This window comes from Centruroides sculpturatus, unplaced genomic scaffold, assembly GCF_000671375.1.
Source record: "Centruroides sculpturatus isolate CEXI.00-Female unplaced genomic scaffold, Cexi_2.0 scaffold399, whole genome shotgun sequence".
Lineage (NCBI taxonomy): Eukaryota > Metazoa > Arthropoda > Arachnida > Scorpiones > Buthidae > Centruroides > Centruroides sculpturatus.
In genome coordinates this window covers 611,709-633,963 of record NW_019384665.1, presented here as the reverse complement: position 1 = coordinate 633,963, position 22,255 = coordinate 611,709, and the positions used below count along the sequence as shown (strand labels likewise).

General features: G+C 29.6%; 2 protein-coding genes across 5 annotated transcripts in view; both read left to right on the top strand.

Moving 5' to 3' along the window:
• LOC111626642 (histone deacetylase 4-like) overlaps positions 1-22,255 on the top strand; it is a 45,918-nt gene that overhangs the window by 5,997 nt on the left and 17,666 nt on the right. For all 3 annotated transcript variants that reach the window (XM_023370092.1, XM_023370090.1, XM_023370091.1), the window contains 9 exons: positions 597-700; positions 1,715-1,837; positions 10,919-11,042; positions 11,375-11,534; positions 14,106-14,268; positions 15,585-15,840; positions 16,895-17,026; positions 17,126-17,259; positions 20,242-20,291. In XM_023370092.1, the coding sequence (XP_023225860.1) occupies positions 597-700; positions 1,715-1,837; positions 10,919-11,042; positions 11,375-11,534; positions 14,106-14,268; positions 15,585-15,840; positions 16,895-17,026; positions 17,126-17,259; positions 20,242-20,291 (1,246 nt within the window). The remainder of the gene's footprint in view (positions 1-596; positions 701-1,714; positions 1,838-10,918; positions 11,043-11,374; positions 11,535-14,105; positions 14,269-15,584; positions 15,841-16,894; positions 17,027-17,125; positions 17,260-20,241; positions 20,292-22,255) is intronic.
• Positions 4,680-9,648, top strand: LOC111626643 (histone deacetylase 4-like). Of its 2 annotated transcripts, none has more exons than XM_023370094.1 (5): positions 4,680-4,808; positions 8,668-8,730; positions 8,995-9,212; positions 9,296-9,404; positions 9,498-9,648. In XM_023370094.1, exons 1-5 carry the CDS (start codon positions 4,787-4,789, stop codon positions 9,611-9,613), a joined length of 528 nt encoding a protein of 175 aa, XP_023225862.1. In that variant the 5' UTR covers positions 4,680-4,786; the 3' UTR covers positions 9,614-9,648. The 2 variants fall into 2 exon arrangements, with proteins under 2 accessions (XP_023225862.1, XP_023225861.1); XM_023370093.1 differs by lacking the exon at positions 4,680-4,808 and adding an exon at positions 6,210-6,442.

Genomic DNA, 22,255 nt, shown 5'->3' with positions numbered 1-22,255 from the left:
AATATATATATATGTATGTATATATATATATTACATATATATTTTTAATATGACTGAAGCATGTGCACGAAATAGAAAGAGGAGAAAGTTTGTCCTGATCGATGCGCTGTTTTAGCGTTATTTTTTTAAAAAAAATTAAAAAGTATTAACTGAATGTAGTTAAGGATTTGTCAAACACGACCGTTAACATGTTTTAAAGATAGTGTATATAGTTTAGTTCCGTTTTCTTCTAAAACTCAGTCGTAAACTGATTATATTCCGCTCTTGGAATGGAAAATAAATAGTCCAAGGTCGACGTTTTGGTACTATTCGCCCCATTGTTTTGCTTTGTATACCTAAGAGGAGGATTTTACTTTTTTTTTTTCTTTTAATTAAATATTTACTTACTTATTTTTTCTAATAAAAGTAATGATTTCGGATTGGAAACTTATTAAAAATTATTATTTTACAATTTTAAAGCCAGATTTTTATTGCCATCATAAAGCTTTTTAAAATATATAACTGGCTTTTTTTAAAAAAATTTATTCCATTCTCTTAATTGAAATTTAATTAAAACATTAGTTTAGTATTGAATGCTTAATATTCTTTACTTCTAGTTGACGGCTCGAGTTGTACCAATGAAAATAGTCCAGATTCTCCCCCTAATGGGGCAAATATACATTCTATACACACTAACAGTGGCACTACGTCTATTCAAGAGGTAAGTCTTAAAATAAAAAAAAAAAATATTCTTTCACACAGTACTTAGTTTTAAAAGCTGAATAAAAAGTTTTTAAGAAAGCGTAACGTATATATAGATATACATGATAGAAAGAAAACAAGCCATTGCATCTTCACCATCTGGGTCGGATAGGGACGTGTGAATGCCAGAACAATTTGGGAATGTTTATATTTGGAGAAGTGTGCTAAGTTTAGAATCTGGGCTGAGAGTTACACTACCGTTCGAAAGGAAGTAGGAGTTGGTTGTGTCGACCCCTTTTTATCCCCTTTACTCTGAAGAAGCTGTCAACGTACCAAGCTCTGTAAGCTGATGGACAGACTTTCTATTTATAGACCACGATCAAAAATTTATCCAGGTTTTACGTCGGTTCCGACTAAGCAAAACCTTTTATAGTTTATTCTGTGTTATTATTAGATGATTGGTAATTGGCCTTTATGCGAACAATTTTTTTTTTAAATTAAGAAATTCGTTTCTTTATTTTATGGTTTTCAATATAAATATACTTATGAAACTACTACTATTTCCCCCCTAAATTTTCGTTCACATTACGATATTTTTGCTATTGTTTAATTATAGGATTTTATAATGACGGTGGTATAGAATGACTTGATTTAGTTTTTGACATTGAAATCTGAATGGGTCTCAGTCCAGATTTTGTCGGAGAGTTGGGTTTTCTGATAATTGATAAATTATTTAAATACCTGTTTTTAATTAAAATTGATACAAATTCCTTTAAATTTCTTACGTTGTTTTTCTAAAAAAATGTATGTTTTACACATTAACGTAATTAAATGTAAGTTTTTAAAAGTGAATTATAAGTTTTCGAATTTTCAAATTTCTGAGTAAATAAATGAATATTTTAAAATTTTCCACAATGTTTTTCACACAAAGCTTTAAATTTTCGTCACTCTTACTCAAAATTTTTATATTTGAATGTACGATTTTGTATTGTTGCTTAACTGATAATGGCTTTTTTTATTATTATTATTTTAGAAGCCTGGCACATCTCCATTTCATTCTTTAACGGGACAGGGAAGTGTCAGCGATCTCACTTTGTATTCTTCCCCATCAATGCCAAATATTTCTCTGGGAAGACCCCCAGTTCATAATTCAGCTGTAAGTGTTTTAGTATTAAAATTTTACTAGAATATAGAAATATTTTCTTTAACGACAATCAATAACGTATTTAANATTCTGTTTTACAAGACATTTTAATTCAATTAATAAAAAGCTTAGATCTTAAATCGATTTTGAAGTAGAATTACATATCTAGAAAATTAATGATGATTATAAATTTAACTTTCGTTACTAGTCAATATTAAGCAATAATACAATTTTAATATTAGAAAACGAAGAGGTTATTTTCATAATATTGCAAGTAGTTAAAAAATTAGAGGAAAAATTTATTGATTTTGTTTTTTCTTTTACTTGAAATAATTGAATTTTTTTCCTCTGCATTTGGACGTTAGAGTACGTTCCTTATATATAAAAAACCATAGGAAAGATAGCAAAAAAATTGCCAAATGATATTTTTTATGATAAATTAATCACTTTTATGTTTTTCCAACTTTCGATGCATATAAATTTACATAACTTTAATTAAATTCTCTTGTCATATTCTTGCACAGAACTTACCATTTCTCCCTTTTAAATTTTTATTATAATTAATGTGCTAAATGGCTTGTTTTTTTACACACATTGTTGTTTCTCGTAGATAACCTCCCATCTAACACTTACGACTCTTTAAAGTTGCTCTCTAGGGTAAATACTAGCTCATTTTGAGATTCAAAGTATGTTGAACTATAAAATAAAATGGTTTAATAATCTACCTATGTTTTAAGCAAAAAATGTTAATGTTAGCGTAAGAATTTTATTAAGAATAATGAAGGAAATACCGAAAAAATGCTGTTAAATTTACGATTAATTTCTGGGTTATTGAACAGAGATTATTACTAATAAATAAATTAAACTTTTTACTTATTCGAAAGGTCTAAGCCCAATTTAAACGAAATTTTCTATCGTTAAACCTCCAAAAGAGTTTTATTACATAATCGCTCAAACTTAAATTATTCCCATCTTTTCTGCGATTTTCAATTTTACAAATTAATCTTATATTAATTAATTATTCTATCGAAGCTATAATTATTAAAATTAAAATGGGTCATTATTTTCGAATGTATTCTTAAACTTTAAAACATTAGTCGATTAAATTTTATGGATTTTTTAAAAAGTAAATGGACGATAATGTACTTAATTTGTCTATCCGTTCCCTTCCAATTACGTACAGTACAGTACATTTAAAAGGTGGAATGCGACACGAAACTTCTTAAACAATTGAAAAATTATGCTTACGATTATTGACCATTTCTCTCTTTTCTGTTATCTAAATATGGAAATTATATAGGAGTATAAAATATCAAAATGTTATCAAAAATTCATGAAATATTGAAGTTTATTTGAATAATTCATATTAAAATTCAGATTTTTTGCCTTTCAAATTAAAATCTAGAAATTTAATTCATACTATCGACGTTTATAAGATAGTAATTTATAAATTAAGTTAATTATCTGTTAAATTTATAATATTAAATAATCTAATGTTTTGATGTTTTGTGTGTGTGTGTGTGTGATTAGTGTTTTTAAATACTTTTTATTGACTCCAGCTGCGACTAAATGTTAGAAGTAGACTGCTACTATAAAGGTTTTTATTAAAATCACGCATCATTAATATTTTCTAAGAAGAGAAAACGATCGCCTCAATAGAAACACTTACTTAAGAAGAGTTACAAAGAATAAATCTGAATCACGTCAGATTGCGTAATGGCAGCTTCTACTCCGTGCATGATGGTAATCTAAAAACGGTTAAATTGTTGAAAATAAATACAAAAATGGAGGGGAAGTTTAAAAAATTAAATAAATTTTATCTAAAGAGATGGAGAACGACAAGACGCTCCTTATTCTGGACATTTTTGGGGTATTTTTGGGTACTTGCCATTGTATAGAGTCGACGTTGCACAATAAAATGTAATGCCAAAGTGTCATAGTTGTTCTGAGAAATTAAGCGGTAATGCATTTGAATGTTAACTGCAGAACCCTTCTTTAAGATCTGGCTTTTTCGTATAGAAGAGATTTAAATAAACGCTTAAATGAATGTAAAAACCTTAAAAAAAGTAACCTTTTTCGAGACGAAGGTGGTCTATAATTAAATCAATTAAGAAAAGTTACAAAGTGGATCCATTAACGACGTAAACACGCTCTTACATCGATGCAAGATTGACTGTCATAGATACAACTTCGCATGTCTCGTAGTAGTGAATATCTCATTTCGCGCTAACTGACTGCTAATGAACATAAGTTGCCATCTGGTTTTGCCAGAACTTCGAAATCACGTTACATATATTTTTTCTCTTCTCTGTTTCTCTTGTTATGTTTTCCTTCTCTTCGGCGGTGACGTCACAGCACGTGTCTTTCCGTCATAGAACTAGCGACACCTGACCCCCAGAAGTGTTTTAAAAGAGCCACTTGTTTGAACAAAGATCGTCTGTTTGAATCTTTGGAAGTAGGCTTTGCGTCATTAAGTACTACTGGAAGTGACTGTTGAATGATGTTCTGTGTCTGAAGCCGTTCGCGAAGATTCAGGTGGCTTCTAGCGCCGTTTTCAAAACATTTGGCTCTCACTATATCAAATGCCTCAAAATACTTTTTTTTATTAAAGAAAAAAAAACAGTTTGAACGGATCGATTAAGTTTATTTAATCGAAAAAATATCATCTTCGGGAGCGAGTATTGTTTTTTCATTTGTTATAAAATAAAACATTATTTACTAATTTATTTACAATTATATTTATCGAATTGTATTAATTTTTAAGTATAAATATTAAATACTTGATAATGATTTTTAATTATTTATTTTTATTTTTTTTCCTTTACTAGAATTTAATGTCATTTTTTAATTTTTTTCTTTTATAGGAATGTAATTCTGCAAAAAAGGAAATAGATTTGTAATGTTTTGCTTCCATTGTTTTAATTTCTTCCCTCATGATTGCGTTTGTAATTGATTAGATCAATGACTGAGCCAAAGACGACAGGTAAGAAAATTGCTACATAAAATATTACATTTTATTAATTATTTAAGTAAATTATGAAAACACTACAGTTAGAATTTATTCTACCAGATGGGGCTACTCATAAGTAATTTTGGAAGCCGTGTTATTAATTATAAACGTCGTTAATTTAGAAACACTAAAGAACAAAGCGGCAATAGAATTTGTTCATAAATATAAAACAAAAAAATTACGTCTAACCTTCACACTGTTGATTTTAATTATTTATTTTTGTATAATTAAAAATATGTATATTCTAAAACAGTTTTCAAGTAAGAAATTTTAATTCTTTGGATAATTCATAGAAACATCATTAAAAAAAGGAGGGCGTCGATAGGATTTCATTTAATCATCCGCATCATCATCCAATTTAAACGGCAAGGTCATATCAGAGATGAGTTTTTCTGGATGGATCGAAGATCCTACAAATTCCTGCGTAAAAATCAACTCGTTTATATCTCCCTTCCTCTCTCTCTCTCCTTAGGAAAACTCTTTTCCTGTAGTTGAGGCAGGTTTGCAGTGAAACCACTCCTGTCCGTGTTTCACTTTGAAGATTTGGTGTTACTAAAAATAAGACGAGATTTTGTGCTATTCTGGGATCCAAACAAATTAAGTCGAAGCATTTGATTTTTAAAAGGGGAACTTCCAGGAATTTTTAAACTGATATTTTAAGATTTGGATCATAAGCGGGAGGAGAATCAAAAATACGTAATAAAAAAAAATAAGAGATAAAGTTGTTCGAAAATTGTAACGTTCAAATGACGACAGTCGAGTTTATATAAGTTGTTTTTTTATAGATTGATGGCTTATTAACCTTGGTAATGTTTAATTGAATTTTTACTTTTTTTTCTAAAACGTAATGGATTACGACATGTCATCATCTTCGTCATCAATTTCCGATGACGTGCCTTATTTAGGTTATCGGTCTCTATGATAAATTGTTAATTTGTTTTGTTGAGAGTTCCTCTGTCCATTTGGAAAGCTCTTAATCAAACGTACAACAGTATAAATATCAGTTTATCGTTCAGTGTACAAATATCCAGTTCAGTATATAAATATCAGTAAAAATACCGTTTATATTTATGCTATATGACACAATAAAGGAAAATGGTGTATAGTAGGAATCTGTAATTAAATAGTCCTGTATACGCAACACGTTTTTCTGTCGTTTATAAATTTTTAGAGGAGTTACGTTTGGGTTGAGAGTTTTAGCCAAGTTAAATGTGTGTATTAATTATTAATGGAGGGGAGGAAGTTTTGCGCAGTACTTTGGCTAATCTTTGCATCAGCCAAGCTGCCTGTGTCAAGGTTTATAGATCAGACGAATAAAACGGGTAAACAGTTAGGCGATTTTTTCGGCTGGTGTGGCAAAATAATCTCAAAAGTTCTATTTATAAAAGTGGCGGCGCTGTCGTCGGGTTGGCTTCGTACTCTATAAGCTTGGCCTTCCGCTAGCGACTCGCAGTTCATCCTGGCAGCCTTCGCCATGAAAAAAGTCGTTTTCCTTCAATTTTACTTCCGCCACGTCTCGATTTGAGTGATAAGGATCGTATTTTCAATCAAAACAATGGAAATCGACAGGGGCACGGACGTGCATTTTGTCTTCCCTTGCCGGAAGGGTAAGTTGTCATTGCTGCTGGTCTGTCCGCTTTCGTAACCGCTGAGTTTTGAATTTCGTTCCTTAAGTTAATTATGCTAATTACAATTTACCAAACCGATATCTGTGGTAAGGAGCATAAAGTTAACACCGAGGAAGTTTGCTTGCTTAAAAAAATATTTTGCTAGTGTTTTGATTGCTGTTCGGTTTTGCACGAGTTTATAACGACGTTTAGTAGGTTATAACGAAAGCTGATAGTTGTTAATAAGAAAAAATCTTGTTTTATAATGGTTAAAATGTGACGAAACAGTATAGAAATGAACTCGCATACCACTTAAAAATCTTATTCACCTGTTAATTTTGACGACTCATTTCTCTCGTTAATGAGCTGAGTTATTAAAACTAATTAGTTTATTTATTATACATATATACAGAATCCGCACAGACGTTGACCCGGGTTGTGTGTGTTGGCGTCACACACTGAGTGAATTGTCTTGCAAAATCCACTATTGTTTTTTTTATATTGGCGTTTTTTTTCTTTTATTGTAGTTTATTTTTCTCGACATCTGTCAAAAGGGAGACTTTTCTCCCTAACCGGGAGAGCATCTGTGTTTGTCGAGTGTCTAGTCGAGTTCTTAGGAGACGAATGATCTATGTATTTATCGATTTCTGTAGACTTGTGCCAAAATACTTATTATGGAATGGACCGGCAATGACGTCATAAAGCTCGTCACCGATTCTGACGTCATTGAAAGGAGGTTGAACGTCGTACGTAGGCGGTATTTTGGATCGACCGGTGTCTGCGTGCGATCTATACATAGCTGTAATGACGTCAAACACTCGCTCATTAAGATGTTGGGAGCTGTAGATAATACTATCTTTTGTGTTCCACTTGCCAGCTTTGAACACAACTGAATGAAAATAGTAAGAGTATAGTAAATAGCGCGCGCACTTTGACATCGCTTTGTCGCCTTCATTGAGTCATACTTTTTACATTTGGTTATATATAACTTTGATTTGTTATCCATCAACGACCGGAATCCAGAACTTATCGTTGTCGTTTGATAAAATTTATGTCTCCTTTTCCTCTCTTCCTGGTTTCTCCACGCTACACATTCCTCTTTCAAATCTGGAGATGTATTCGTAAATTTATTTTATGCCCTCCTCCACGAAATTTATCGCTTCAAAGTATGATTCTTAAGTGGATTAAAGTCGGAAAATGATCTAATTAATTTCTGTACAAAAAAAATGAAATCATTTGACATTTACAAGACTTCGTGGAGTGAAGCCATCTTTTCTATTGTGAAAAACAGTTATTTTAATCTGATTAAACGCCATTATCTTAGTTTTGTGGATCTGAAATCCGCGTTGAGATTTAAATCCTGAGAAACACATTCGTCTGCCATATCACGTACCGTAATGGAAGGATATTTTCTATAAATACATTCAAGGTCTCGTAGTTCATGAATAGTTTTTTTCCCCCTAATTGGTATGTCTATTTTTAAGGAACGAGTTGGTCTGTTGTTAGATGCGACTATTACGGTTCGGATGGAAGATATTTATTCACTTCATCCTATTTAAATACGCCGTAACGACGAGACGTTTCGGCTTTGATCATTGGTAAGGATGGAATCCTTATCAATTGTTAAATATAATTAAATAAATAAATAAAAAATTTGCTCGTACTTTAACCATTATCGAGTAGGAGGCCCGTAAATCCGTTTAGTCGCACGTACCGAATGTTATCGAATTGTTTCAATTATACGTTAATTTATTCTCATTGTTTTCACGCCTTCTACGTAATTCATTTTAATGAATGAATAGTGAATGAACACGTTGATAAATCAACGTGTTCATTCACTATAACGGGTCTTAAAATAGGAAGAAAAAGTCAATTAATGTGCGTTGTGCTAACTGTAAGAGTTTGGTTTTTATGTTTATAATTACCTTCGTTAAAGTTCAATGCTTGTAATTAATGACGGTTTTTTGGGTAATAAAATCCTGTTTTACTGTCTTATTAAATTTGAAAAAAGGTTTTATTTATTGCGCCAAAAAATCGTATCAACTGAATAGATTATCGTATTACATTAATTTACTACAAGTTGAATAAGTGTATCTGTAAAATTTTAGATATTGACAGTTTCACTGATTAAATGTTTTTAAGTATATTTTATGTATGAATTGTTTATTAAATGCATTTTATTGAGTTGTATAAACCTTATTTTTTGTTGTTTTCTTTTTAAACAGAAAATTTGAATTCGCATAATAGTATGGAAATTAATGCTCGATATTCGCAACTTCAAAGAACAGGTAAATTTTTTCTTTGTTTTCAGAAAATTAAATCGCAAATTCTGCTCAGTAATTTCTATATAATTTTTAACGTAACGAAATATGTCTCAGCCTTACTGCGGATGTAATATTATACTCTGGAAAATTAAATTCGCTTTCCTCTTTCGTAAGATAATTGATTTTTCAGAATTAGTCATATTTAATTACCAGCTTGCAGATCGTATAAGAGGATTCGACTTTCAGTTGACCTCTTCTAGCCGACATTAAAAAGGGATTAATTTATAGATTTAGGATCCGCTTATGACGGAGCTACCATTATCGACGGAGATATGACGAATAGCATAAATCCGGCGCTACAGGAACAGCATTTGAAATTCCAACAGCAGCTGCTACAATTGAAACAACAACAACAATTGCAGCAGCAACTCCTCCTACAGCACTTCCATCAACAACAACAACAACTAGCCGAGCATCACGAGAAACAAATGCAGGAGAGAATAAAAGTGATTGCTTACATATATAATAAAATTTTATGAAAATAAGATGAAAATTCATTATTTATATACATTTATATATCCTTATTTAGGAATACCTAGAACATCAAAAGAGATTGGAAGAAGAGCAGAAAATTGAAAAAGAACGTAGAGATAAGGAGAGAATCGAACAGTTGAAGAAAAAGGAGAAACACGAGCAGAGTATGTGGCTGATTTCGTTTTATTTAAAAGTTACCATTTAGTTAGTTTTCAATGTGATTTATCAGAGTACATTATTGTTTCTCCCTGATCTAGGTGCAATTGCGTCTTCCGAAGTTAAACAGAAATTACAAGAGTTTGTTCTGAATAAAAAGCATAGGGAAGCTGCTGCTAATTCAGCCAATTCTCCAACCACTTTAAGAAATTGGTAAGTTAATAATCAAAAGATTTAGTGCACTTATTTATTGGGGAGAACTTTTTTGAATTCTTTTTTATGCATTTTCTTTATTTATTCTAACGTATTTTGTATTAATCTTTTTTTAGGGGAAAGTGTTTGCAAAATGTCGAATTAATATTAAATAAAAGTAACGAGAAAAAAGTACAAATTCGATATTTTGTAATCTTTCGGTTCGAAAACGTCATTATGAAAGTAGTAATAATAATGAAAGGGGGAGAAAGACTCGTAATTCACTGTTTCTAAATCTGTCACGTCAACTGCCAATGTTGTCACGCAAACTCGACCTTGGATTACCAAGGTGAATACGTGGGCGTCTTACATTGCGTGATCAACATTACTTTTACTGTAGCTAGGATGTAGACGGAAAAACTACATATATATATTTTTTGTTAAAATGATTTATTCTTGATGGATTTTTGTTTATACAAAGATGAAGTTATTAAAAATTTGAAAAACTTGTCAATTAAACTATATTAGAATTGTAATTTTAAGAATCAGATTTTATTTTACATAGTAGAAAACTTCATCAATCAATGATAAAGTTACAGAAAGATCTCAATAATGTACAATTTTGAACTTAGAAATAGTTTTACTAAATAGATAGATATTAGAATTATGGATATACAGTCGAATATAGTGTCATCACTAGTTTACTTTGTTTAGCTCTGAAATTGGCAGTAATTGTGGTGCCTAACTGAAACTTCAATCAATAAGAATTATGTATAGTAATTTAATCCATACATAAGTTTGTGTTTGAAAGTTGTTATTTGGTGATAACAATGTTGTTTTACAATACAACTAATTCACAGATACTGAAGGGTCCTTCATTTAATATTTAAGAGGAAGATCAGTTTAAAGGATTCATTTGCTGCTTTATTAGGGTGCTGCTGCTTAGGAGAATGATTAATCATGGTTTGACTGTAAATTGATAATTGTTTATAAGATTCATAATATATGATCATCCTGCAATTTATTTTCTATTTATAAGTTTTTAATGTGTTAATCCTCACAAAAATTAATTTAATTATATTTCTATATTAATGTTATGTAAGATTTCAATAAGACTTCTTGCTGTCATAAGATGCAAAGTAGTTTTTTTTATGATTTGCTTTTTTTTATTTTCATGTTTTAATGCATTCTTTTAGTATTTTTAGTAATCTCTCATAATCAATGTAAATATATGTTTGAAAGAAATTGATAAAAATAACATACGTTTATAGCCTAATACTTAATTTCTATACATATATAAGATATTACAGAATATTTATATATATTTTAGGAAAGTAAATCTTTAGTCGCAACATCAGAGGCACAGGTACGAGCAATGGCGGCATCTCGCTTAGGAATACCCCTCACATCACATATGCTTCAATCATCGTTGCCATTTTATCCAGCCTTACCAGGTATTTTGAATTTTTTTTTTAGTTTTTTCCCTAGTAATAGCAAAAAAAAAAAAAAAATATTTACAAAATTAATGAATCTGTTTTTGGAAATTTTATTTCTTTTTCAACATTCTGTTTATAAATGTCAAGTAACTGTTTAAGTAGAAGCTAATATTAGCACTAATGGAATGTTGTTTATCTAGTGAATGTTTCAAATGTTAAATAGCAGTTTAAATATATACTGATATTCCAAATACACATATTTTTTGACTAAAAATATTAATCTTAAAGTATTAGTTATAGTTATTTAAAAAAAAGTTTAAAAAAAAAATAATAAAAATGATTATTTTTAGTCATAGATGGTGAATTCACTCCAACTAGTCCAGTGTATATTGAACATAGAATGAAAGTATTAGAACAAGCACGCACATCAAACATTGCATTAGTACCAAATATATATCCACCAGGAACTGTCATAACTGACGCTCAAGTTGCCCAAGCTCGACTTCACAGGTAATGTTTGGAATATTTTATTTACTTTTAAATACACAGTGTGCTTTATCATCATCTCTAAAGCAAATTTTATATCGATATTTATTTATCTGTATATTCCAGATAATCAAAAATTACATATTTTACATCATATGGATGTAATATCTTTCTAACTAGTTTACACTCTTGATCATAAATCATACTTTGTATGGCAAGTTTATTTTTAAATCATCACTTTTGAGTAAAACATTCTACATATTTCATATTATAGAGTTTCTGAAAATAGCTTAGTCTCTAGTCGCGCGCGATCTTGCGACTTAATACGACGCGACGCACTAACGTCGCGGGTCATTTTGAATGACGTCATAGAATAAAAGTTGCCATTGTTTCCGGTGGAAGGCATTGCGTAAATTATGAGTTCAGAAATAATAATGTTTTCTAAAAGTATTCGAAATAATTTCGGAATATTCTGTGTAAAAACTATAACGTATATTTTTTATTCATGTAATAAAATATTTATTTGAGAGGCAAATATTCAATTATATTTATTTATTTAGATACGACTAAGTGCACATTGAAGACCAAGAAATCATCATTCATTTGGATTAGAATTCTTAAAATTTTAGTTAGTTCGTTTGTTAATTTTATGTGTAACACTGCCTTATGTTTTTTTAATTAACAGTAATTGCTTTGGTTAGTATTTCTGTAGCTTAACACTTTTTTCAATGCCTTTAATAATCAGGTTTGACTATTTTCTGAAATGTACCCATTAAAAAAAGTTATGCACCTAGATAGAATTGTTTGATTACTGCAAAACTCAGCATGCAGCTGTATCTTGGGCAAGTATGTAAATGATTGCAGTTATTGTCTTATTGTATGCCAAGTAATGCTACCAGAATGCCTTAAAATTGCTACTCCAGTATCCTATATAAAGGCTTGCAGAGGCTCACTATGTTCAGAATTTACAGAGTACTTATTTGGAGATCTTCAAATACTTTGCATGCTTATACAGTTCAGTCAAAGGCATTACACATGGTTGCTGAAGTTTGAGAAAGACCACATCATCTGGCTTGAGAGATCAGGATGGGTGTTGCCCAAATTGCCCATTATGACCTGACTGGAGATTTTTTGAGAGCAGTGGATATATGAAGGAATTTATATATACATAGTAGCAGGCTCTGGACCTCTCCGACAACCAGAAGAGATGATTTTTTGATCATGAAACAAGAACAAACAGCTTCAACAGCATCTTTGTCTACCTTCCAGAGACAGGTGAAATCCTTGCTACAGAATCCCATCTCGTATCATTTGTCAGTGCAACATCATTGGCTTTGTTTGCAGTGGTGCCATGTCAGAGAAGCATGGATTGCTACAGACTGACAGAATATTATCTTTAGGAGCAAATCCTGGTTCCTGTTTGAGAATGAACAAGTATTGTGTTAGTATGGAGGACCACTGGTGAGTGCTTGACTTTTGTCTTTACTATTTAGTGGTACTATCCCTGCTGCTGGAGTCTGGAGACCCTCTCATACTGGTCACCTATAATAGTGGTGCAAGGTACAGATTGTACAGATATCCTGCCCTGATGTTACCTTTTCTACCAACCAACTAGGATTTTTCAGGAATATCTCTTCACATTAGTGCACTTCCTTGGCCTGCCCTGTCTTTACATTTGTCATCCAGTGAGCATTTATGGAATTAGATGGAATGCCAGCTTTGATTATCTATGAACATGAGAGATCTGGAATGGCATTGCAACATCTGTGGTAAAATCTGTTGCAGGATAGCATTTGGTGTCTGTATATCTTGTTCTTGACTGACTGGATGTATTTAGACAACAGGAAGGTACTAAAGGTTGTTTTAAATTGTATCATTGTTCTGTCAGAACTGTCTGTCTGCCAAGATATTGTAATCACTTATTACCATAATCATTACTTTTATACTAATAAAATTTCATTCAATTCCAACATCTTTGTTGATACATACTTTTTTGTCACTGAGTGTATTCTTTATTTTCTTCTTTAAGGATGATATTTTACTTTCTAATAATTTGTAAATTTTTATTTATTGTGACCAGAAAGTAAACAGTCATTTTATTAGCCTTTTTGTGTTCTTTTAACTCAAAATTTTGATTTTTTAATATGAAATGATTCAATTTATTTCTTCAATTATTTTCTTCAGAGCAGTTGCATACTATACATTAATATTTATCAAGATTTTTGGAATGTTAAGCTACAAATATTGAAATAAGTTTGCTTTAGAGTGAAGTACTACATAACTCAAGAAAGAGTTATATAATANCTTTAGTTCATGATAAAATTAAGACGTCAATAATTTTAATTACATTTACTGCTTCAAATTCTGTCAGATCAATAATGGATTCATTGTAATTTTGTTTTATTAAATAAAATATTTATTTCAAATAAAAGAAGTTTGAATTATCTTTATGTACAAATGCATTTGTTGAATCTCAAATAACAACAATTTTTCATAGACAAAATTAAAATCTATTAGGTTTATATTTAATTTAACAATGATAGACTTTGATATGCAATACAAAATTATTTAGTTATATTATTATTTTTCGATTAGAAATATTCACAGGCCACTTGGTAGGACTCAGTCAGCCCCTCTTCCTCTAGGCCATCCTATGCTCCAACCACAAAATCTTATTTTATCTCCTCAACAAAGTGAACAGTTATTAAGAGAAAAACAGCTTTTTGAACAACAGCAACAACACAATTTGCTCAAACAGGTAAAATATTTTCAAGTATTTTTATTTTAAGCATGATAAAATGTTTAAAAAAATCAATTCTAAAGGAAAAGCTATCATTTGTCAAATTTCATACTTTAATCATTTAACACTTAATGTTATTCTAGAATATAAAAATATGGTAAACTGACATTTCAGTATTTTGTTAATAATAATTGATAATTTATTGCACATTAGTTACATCAAGAATTTCTGAAATAGAAATGAACTAATTAAATTTTAATATGGAGATTTTTGGAATAATTAATATCTGGTGTATAGCAATAACTAAATTTTTAAAAATATTTATTCATTAAAAATTGATTTCTATTTTTTTAACATTGAAATGCCTGTCTTCATTCACAGGACCACTACTTTATATTAATGTGTATTTTGCATAAACAATAATAAATAAATCTGATGAACTAGAATTATTAACTCACACAACATTTTCATAGAAAAGATCTATTTACAAGTCATGAATGTACAATTATCTTGAATTTCATAAATATAACTAATTGGACTAATAATTTTTAATGAATCATTTTCAATGTATCTGTGACAAATTTTCAACCCCCCAAAAATTCCATATCAACCACTTTGGAGATTCCTGGTCTAGCCTGTAACTGATCAAAATAAAGTCATGCATTTGCCAGGATAACATTAATATTTAAAAATCAACAAACCTATTTCTCACATCCTTTCACACATCTCAGTGGATGAGTAGCCTCTAATGAAAGGTCAACTTCATCAGGAAAAGACAACTGTGTTCCTGAGGAGTGTGAAAGAACATAATTGAAGACATTGACTTATTTTTAAAAAAAACAGAAAAACCATAAAATTTGGATTAATTACTTTCGTAAATTATTTTCTTAATTTGACACATTAATTAAAATTTCAGAATTATAAAACAGTTGCAAATCATTGCTACTATTACAACTTTGATTAATTATCTGTATCATTAATCATAGCCAAATGGTGACAGTTTTAACTACTAATCTGATATTATTGGCTCAGATATTATAAGTCATTATATATTTTTTATAAAAATAATCTTAAAATAAATTAATAACAAAAAGTTATTACAAGATCTAAGTTATTACACGATAAAATTATAATTGATAATTTTTGTATAAAGTCCTATTTAGAATATAGGTAATTAATAATTAATTAATATTTTACTTATATTTAATTCATAACAGTAAAATCAAAATAATTGCATTCTTAAGTTAGTGGTGTTTATCATCATACATAAAAATGCATTTAAATAAGTAAAATTTTAATTCATTATTAAAAACAAAGTTTTTTACTATCTTTAGCACATACGTCAAACAGTTTTAACAAGAGCAGGTAGTAAAAGTCAAGTTGAAAATGTTGAAGAAGAAAATGAAGCAGTTATGGCACAAGAAATGAAAGACTCGTGTAATGAACAGCAAGTTTCTCCACCAGAAGTGATTGATTTGACTGATGGTAAAAGGAAAGATGATAATGGTGATGTAGATATTATTAAACAACATGAAACATTTTTTCAACAACAAAACTTGATGGAGCAACATACACCACAAATCAATGAAGGTAAAACTTACAATCAAAATACTAATTTATAGAATTTACTAACTATTCTCAAGAAATTAAACTAATTTGTTATATTTGTTACTAAAGTATTATTAAATATTACTAACAGCAATAAATAAAATTTTTTGTTAGTATGCAATGTATTAAGTTTTCTGAATGATTAACTGCACAACACCAGGATGTGTTGCCATTTTATCCAGCCTTACCAGGTATTTTGAATTTTTTTTTTAGTTTTTTCCCTAGTAATAGCAAAAAACAAAAAAAAATATTTACAAAATTAATGAATCTGTTTTTGGAAATTTTATTTCTTTTTCAACATTCTGTTTATAAATGTCAAGTAACTGTTTAAGTAGAAGCTAATATTAGCACTAATGGAATGTTGTTTATCTAGTGAATGTTTCAAATGTTAAATAGCAGTTTAAATATATACTGATATTCCAAATACACATATTTTTTGACTAAAAATATTAATCTTAAAGTATTAGTTATAGTTATTTAAAAAAAAGTTTAAAAAAAAAATAATAAAAATGATTATTTTTAGTCATAGATGGTGAATTCACTCCAACTAGTCCAGTGTATATTGAACATAGAATGAAAGTATTAGAACAAGCACGCACATCAAACATTGCATTAGTACCAAATATATATCCACCAGGAACTGTCATAACTGACGCTCAAGTTGCCCAAGCTCGACTTCACAGGTAATGTTTGGAATATTTTATTTACTTTTAAATACACAGTGTGCTTTATCATCATCTCTAAAGCAAATTTTATATCGATATTTATTTATCTGTATATTCCAGATAATCAAAAATTACATATTTTACATCATATGGATGTAATATCTTTCTAACTAGTTTACACTCTTGATCATAAATCATACTTTGTATGGCAAGTTTATTTTTAAATCATCACTTTTGAGTAAAACATTCTACATATTTCATATTATAGAGTTTCTGAAANAAATAAGATAAAAAATAAGTAGAAATTGAATAATAAAACAATTAATTTTAGATAACTTATTATTCTAAAATATTGAAATTGAATATTTAAGGAACTGCATTTACATCTCGGATACATACAGCTCGACCACTGTCTCGTGCTCTTTCCAGTCCTCTTGTTGCTTTAAGTCCAGTAGGAAGTCCTCCTGATAATTCTGTTACAACAAGACATACATTTACAACTGGTAAGATTGTAGATATTGTAAAGAATTAAATTTTGTATAAATGTCTAAATTAGTCTAATTTTTAGTTTTAGATTAATACTTTAATCATTACCTTTTCAGGTGTTGTTTATGATAGTTTAATGCTGAAACATCAGTGTATTTGTGGGAATAATTCACATCATCCTGAACATGGTGGAAGATTACAAAGTATATGGGCAAGGTTACAAGAAACAGGTTTAATTTCACGATGTGAAGTAAGTTTGAAATGATTGTTGTGTGCTTTGATAACATTTGAAGTTTATTATAAACATTTCAATAATTTTTTAAAATAACTTATCATATAAATTAACAATAACTACTTGTCTGATGTATTATATAAGTGCATACATTTCTTTGTTGAACATTAATGTTTAAATATTACAACAGCTGAATATAGCAAAATTTTGTCAACAGTTATTAAAAAGAAATATCTTATTCATTACACATGTGCAAGGTATTAAAACATATTTTCTGATAGCTGCCAATGATTAAATCATCTAGACTGCAGAAAACATGATTGAAAAGTAATGGATGTAAATTTGAGAATTTATACAACACTGAAATATTAAACATTAATTTAATGTAATGTAAGTTGATGACCTTGACCTATATAAAACAAGTAGATAATCATGGGGGAAAAAATGCAAAAATTTAATTAATACAAAGTATTTGTGGAAAATTCAACTGCATAAAATTTTTTTGCAGTTGAATTTTTTCAAATTTTGCTATAAATATTAATTTGCATACATAATATATATATAATATGTACCTAGTATACAGCAGTTTTGCCATCCATCAAGCATGATGTATTGGTCCCGGGGCACACCAATGAATCCTCACAGGTGGTTTGTTCAGAACAATCATTATGAGCTGTATTAGCTCATTGTAATCATCGCAAACTTGTTTTTTTCCAGCTACAGAAGTTGTAAGACTCTCAAGAGTGTTTTCAGCAAACTGTTCCATGCTAATATTGGAGTCAAGACAATCATAGTGCTCTTTTGGAAATGTATCCCAAACATCGCTGAATCTCTTGAATAATGGAATCATAGGAGAGCTTGATGGCCCAAAGCACAGTGTAAATATTTTTGAAAACATTATTTCAAATGTGATGACGACAAGCAAACCATAAAAGATCATGGCCCGTCTTTGCTTCTAGGAGAGTGCACACTTTTTTATTGGCATCGGTGTTAGAGGCAGTAGTGTCAAAACTTATAGCTCGGACTTTATTTGTGACATTCCACTGTTCCATTGTGTCAAAAACAGCATCGGACGTGTTTTTCCCTGTTCATGCAGTAAGTTTGGGTACGCCTAATAGTTTTTCACAACCATTACCGGAGACAAGAATCAGAAGGTGCTCTACTTTCTTATTACCTATTATATCAGGCAGTATTTTCCCATCCCAATGTATTACAAGTGGATAAGTTGGGTCAAATGTTTCTTTTATATTCACATTGAATTCTGTCACGTCGAATTGTGCTTTGAGAGATTGGAAGTGAAGTGGGATTACAACCAAGTGTGGCAGACAATGGAATAATCAGCCCATTGCTTCTCAGTCAGTTATTTTGTTATGATCAAGAGTGCTGGTAACATGTTGTGTAAATATACCACTAGTCGATGGTACAACGTCACTGGCTCTGGTAGTGCTCTGTGTCTTTTTTGGTAAAGCAACCACAAAATCATCATCTTGCTTATCTTTTAAAGTGCTAGCGGCATTAGAAGTGCTACTGAAGCTGAAATCAAGTTGTAGTTCTTGACTTGACAGTACTGAAGTCGAAGCATTACTTTTAGTGGCCTTTTCTCTTAATTCTTCAGCTCTTTGTTTTCGTTTTAGAAAATGTTCTTTGGTCTTTTCCAGCTTCTTGTCAATCAGTGTCATAATCATCTTATGCTCACCTCTTTGATCAATAAGAAACTCTGCTTTTTGCACTTTTAATTGAGTTCATGGCGTTTGCATGGGCAATATCAAAAAGTTTGTCTAGCTCTTCTGTAAACAAATGCTCTCTAATTTTCTGTGCTTCCGAATCTCTTGTTTTATTTTTCTTTAAAAGCAGCCATTCCTTATGAATTTTTATAAGTTTTTCAATGCAGTGATTTGGTTGTCTGGTCGGAATACCAGATTTGCTCCACACCTCTATGACTTATTGAATGAGCATATGCGCAGAATTTTTCACATTTTTTGATTTATTTAATGTGTGGTGATAACGAAGTAGAACTTGTTGAAAAGTTGGAAGTTGGTTAATCCTTACCAATGGCTCAAGATCCTGACATCCAAGTAGAAAAATGTTGTCGTTTTTTGAGTTGATAAACTCATTTTAATGCACTGATTCACTCATAGTCTAGTAAATAAGTACCAAAGTTTTTTATGTTTATCTATAAAACTCTTTAACAGTTGTATTTAAAAGTAGATTCGATTAATTTAACACATGAAACTAACCTGTAACAAAAAATCAAGATCAAGCATTTTTCACAAAAATTTTAAAAACAGCACTCAATTGAGTGCCCTTTTCTGCTAAAGCTAGCCATCTGAAATTATACAATGTTATTGCTATGGATACATGTTACAAATTTACGGGATGGCCAAACTGAAAAACAAAAAAAAAAAATTTTATGAACCACCCTAATACATATACGTATGAATTTATAAAATTAAAGATCTTATAATAAATGCAATTAATATTTTTTACTTTAATATTGAATCAAACAGTAATTGAAATATTAATAATTTATTTTTTTATTAAATCATTCTTATCCTAAATATACTATTTTTAAGAATTTTAAAAAGTTTTGCTATTTGCTTAATTATGCTTTATGGAAAGTTGCACATGCAATGAAAATATCAGATTGAAGAAATTAAAACTTAATATTAGAAAGATATTAAGTTACAAAATACCAGAATATTCCAAACTTTAAAGACTATTTACAGTATTATTTATTTTTGGTTTAAATGTATTTGATGTAAAAAAATCAATTTTAACTTAAATATTTTTATTATGAAATCAATTTTATTCTTGAAGTTTCATTATTGTATATATTTAACATTAAAGTCTTTACCAATAGCTACAAGAACAAAAGTAACTTTAAAAATTATAATTTATTTAACTTTTAAAGTATAAAAATAATGAAAATTTTTATAATAAGAATTGAAACAATAAATAATTTTGATGAAGTAAATTTATTTGTTTGTTTATTTTTTCCAGAGAATAAGGTCCAGAAAAGCAACCTTAGAAGAAATTCAATCTTGCCATAGGTGAATTAAATTTGTTAAATTTCTTTAATCCATTTTTAAGGATTTTTAAAACCTTAAAAGTGAAAGAATTCTTATTTTAAGAAATTAATAAGTTGTTATGAAATAAAAATAAAGAACTATATCTAAAGTGAACTTAATTTTTAAAAATTAGAATATTTCTTTTAATGAAACTAGATTAGTGGTCATTTGTAATAATTAAATTACATTTTAATTTTATTATTACAATTTTCATCAACTGTCAAATCTTGTATTCATTTTAATATCTTAAATATTTAACAAACAATAATAAACAGCCAAAATAATGTTTATTTTAGTTTAAAATGTTATTTTTAATTTTCATTTTCTGCTTAGTTTAAATATTATTTTATATTTTAAATTTATTTCTTTTTGAATTATTATTTCATAAATGAGTAAATTAAAAGTTCATAAATTTATAAAAGTTACCATATAAAAAAAAACCTTAAATATATTATTGACAAGACTACGTCTTGTTTATAAAATTGTACTGCCATTTTATGTTACCAGTATAGAGGTATGAAGGAGTACATGTCGAGAGTTTATATTTGGCACAGAGTATTAGGTGCCCAAATCATTTGCGCATAAAAAATCCAGACTTGTAGGTAGTCAGGCGACCGAAAACCAAGTCAAAATAAAATACAAAATGACGACCTTCTTCTACAAACAGGCACCCATCGAAGTCAGGTGGGGGAGAGTACCACCCACAGTCATTCTAAGAAGTGAACTCTGACCTTAGGACTGAACGCGTAGTTTCTTCTATGTTAAATAAAATTTGTAATCTAATTTTGTAAATTTGGGAGTGCTTCAAATATGATGTTAAAACAGTTTTATGTCGTTACAAGTGGGTTTTTTTTAACATTATTTAGTATAGTAAATTGTGGGACCAATAAAAATTTGATGTTATATTAGGGTCGTCGTTACATCCAATGATGTTATAATTGGGTTAAACTGTATATTGTTTGTGCAAAATAAAAAATTTCAGATGATACAATAGCCATGATTATTTTTTCAAAAACAGGAAATTTTCATTATTCAACCCGGGGCCGACATGCAATGGAGAGAAATTTCAAAATTGGTTAGGTTAATTTCATTGAAAATGCCTCATGGACGACCTCATGGTCATGGCCAGCAAAGTTTAAACAATCGTGCCAAAAAGCAGCAATACCAAAGAAGATTGGAGAATAAGAACGAGACCCGCCTTGAGTGTCAAAGTGATTCCACTTAGTAGTGAGTCTCCAATACATAGTCTTGGCAAAACATGGTTTTGCCATTTTAATTGTTAACGATTTTAAATCTACTATATAAAGCTGAAAAACTAGGTTATATCATGGTATGCCAAAAGTGGCCACTAGGGATGCCCTAGCTATTATTTAAATTAACAATAAATTCAGTATATTATTATTTGATGCGGTTTCTTGCGTTTTTGGCTATGTTTTAGTAGGGTATGCCATAAGAAATTCGGTATATTATTATTTTTATTTATAATAGGAATTTATTATATCACGGAATGACACCACTGATGCTAGAACACCCACTAGGGGTTACTAGAATAGAAGAATTAGAAGTACGAAATAATCTAATATTCTTAATCTTTGTTGTTGTTTTTTGCCCGAGCAACACCGGCTCATCTGCTGGTCAAATTATAAAAATTAAAACTAAAATTGAGCTAAGTAGAAACCAAAAGAAAATTAGTAAATTGTTAAAATCAGATTTTTATTTTATATCAGTTAAACTGGAATTTAAAAGGTGTGGATTTTTGACTATGCATACAGTATCATTTCCTCCAGTTGTTTACAGATATTTTTGATATTAATTAAATTTTCTTCACAGCTTATCTGTTATCTGTTTGTTTATGTAACTTTAAGAGTAAACTTTTGATTTGTTTTTATATATAAACATGTACACACACACACACACACACACACACACACACACACACACACACA

What these genes read in the sequence shown, in the direction of transcription:
- LOC111626643 (XM_023370093.1), top strand. Translation starts at nt 6,391, where the DNA reads ATGGAAATCGACAGGGGCACGGACGTGCATTTTGTCTTCCCTTGCCGG. An exon ending in TGTCTTCCCTTGCCGGAAGG is followed by an intron (nt 6,443 to 8,667) that starts GTAAGTTGTCAT and finishes CTTTTTAAACAG; the next exon opens with AAAATTTGAATTCGCATAAT. An exon ending in AAATGCAGGAGAGAATAAAA is followed by an intron (nt 9,213 to 9,295) that starts GTGATTGCTTAC and finishes ATCCTTATTTAG; the next exon opens with GAATACCTAGAACATCAAAA.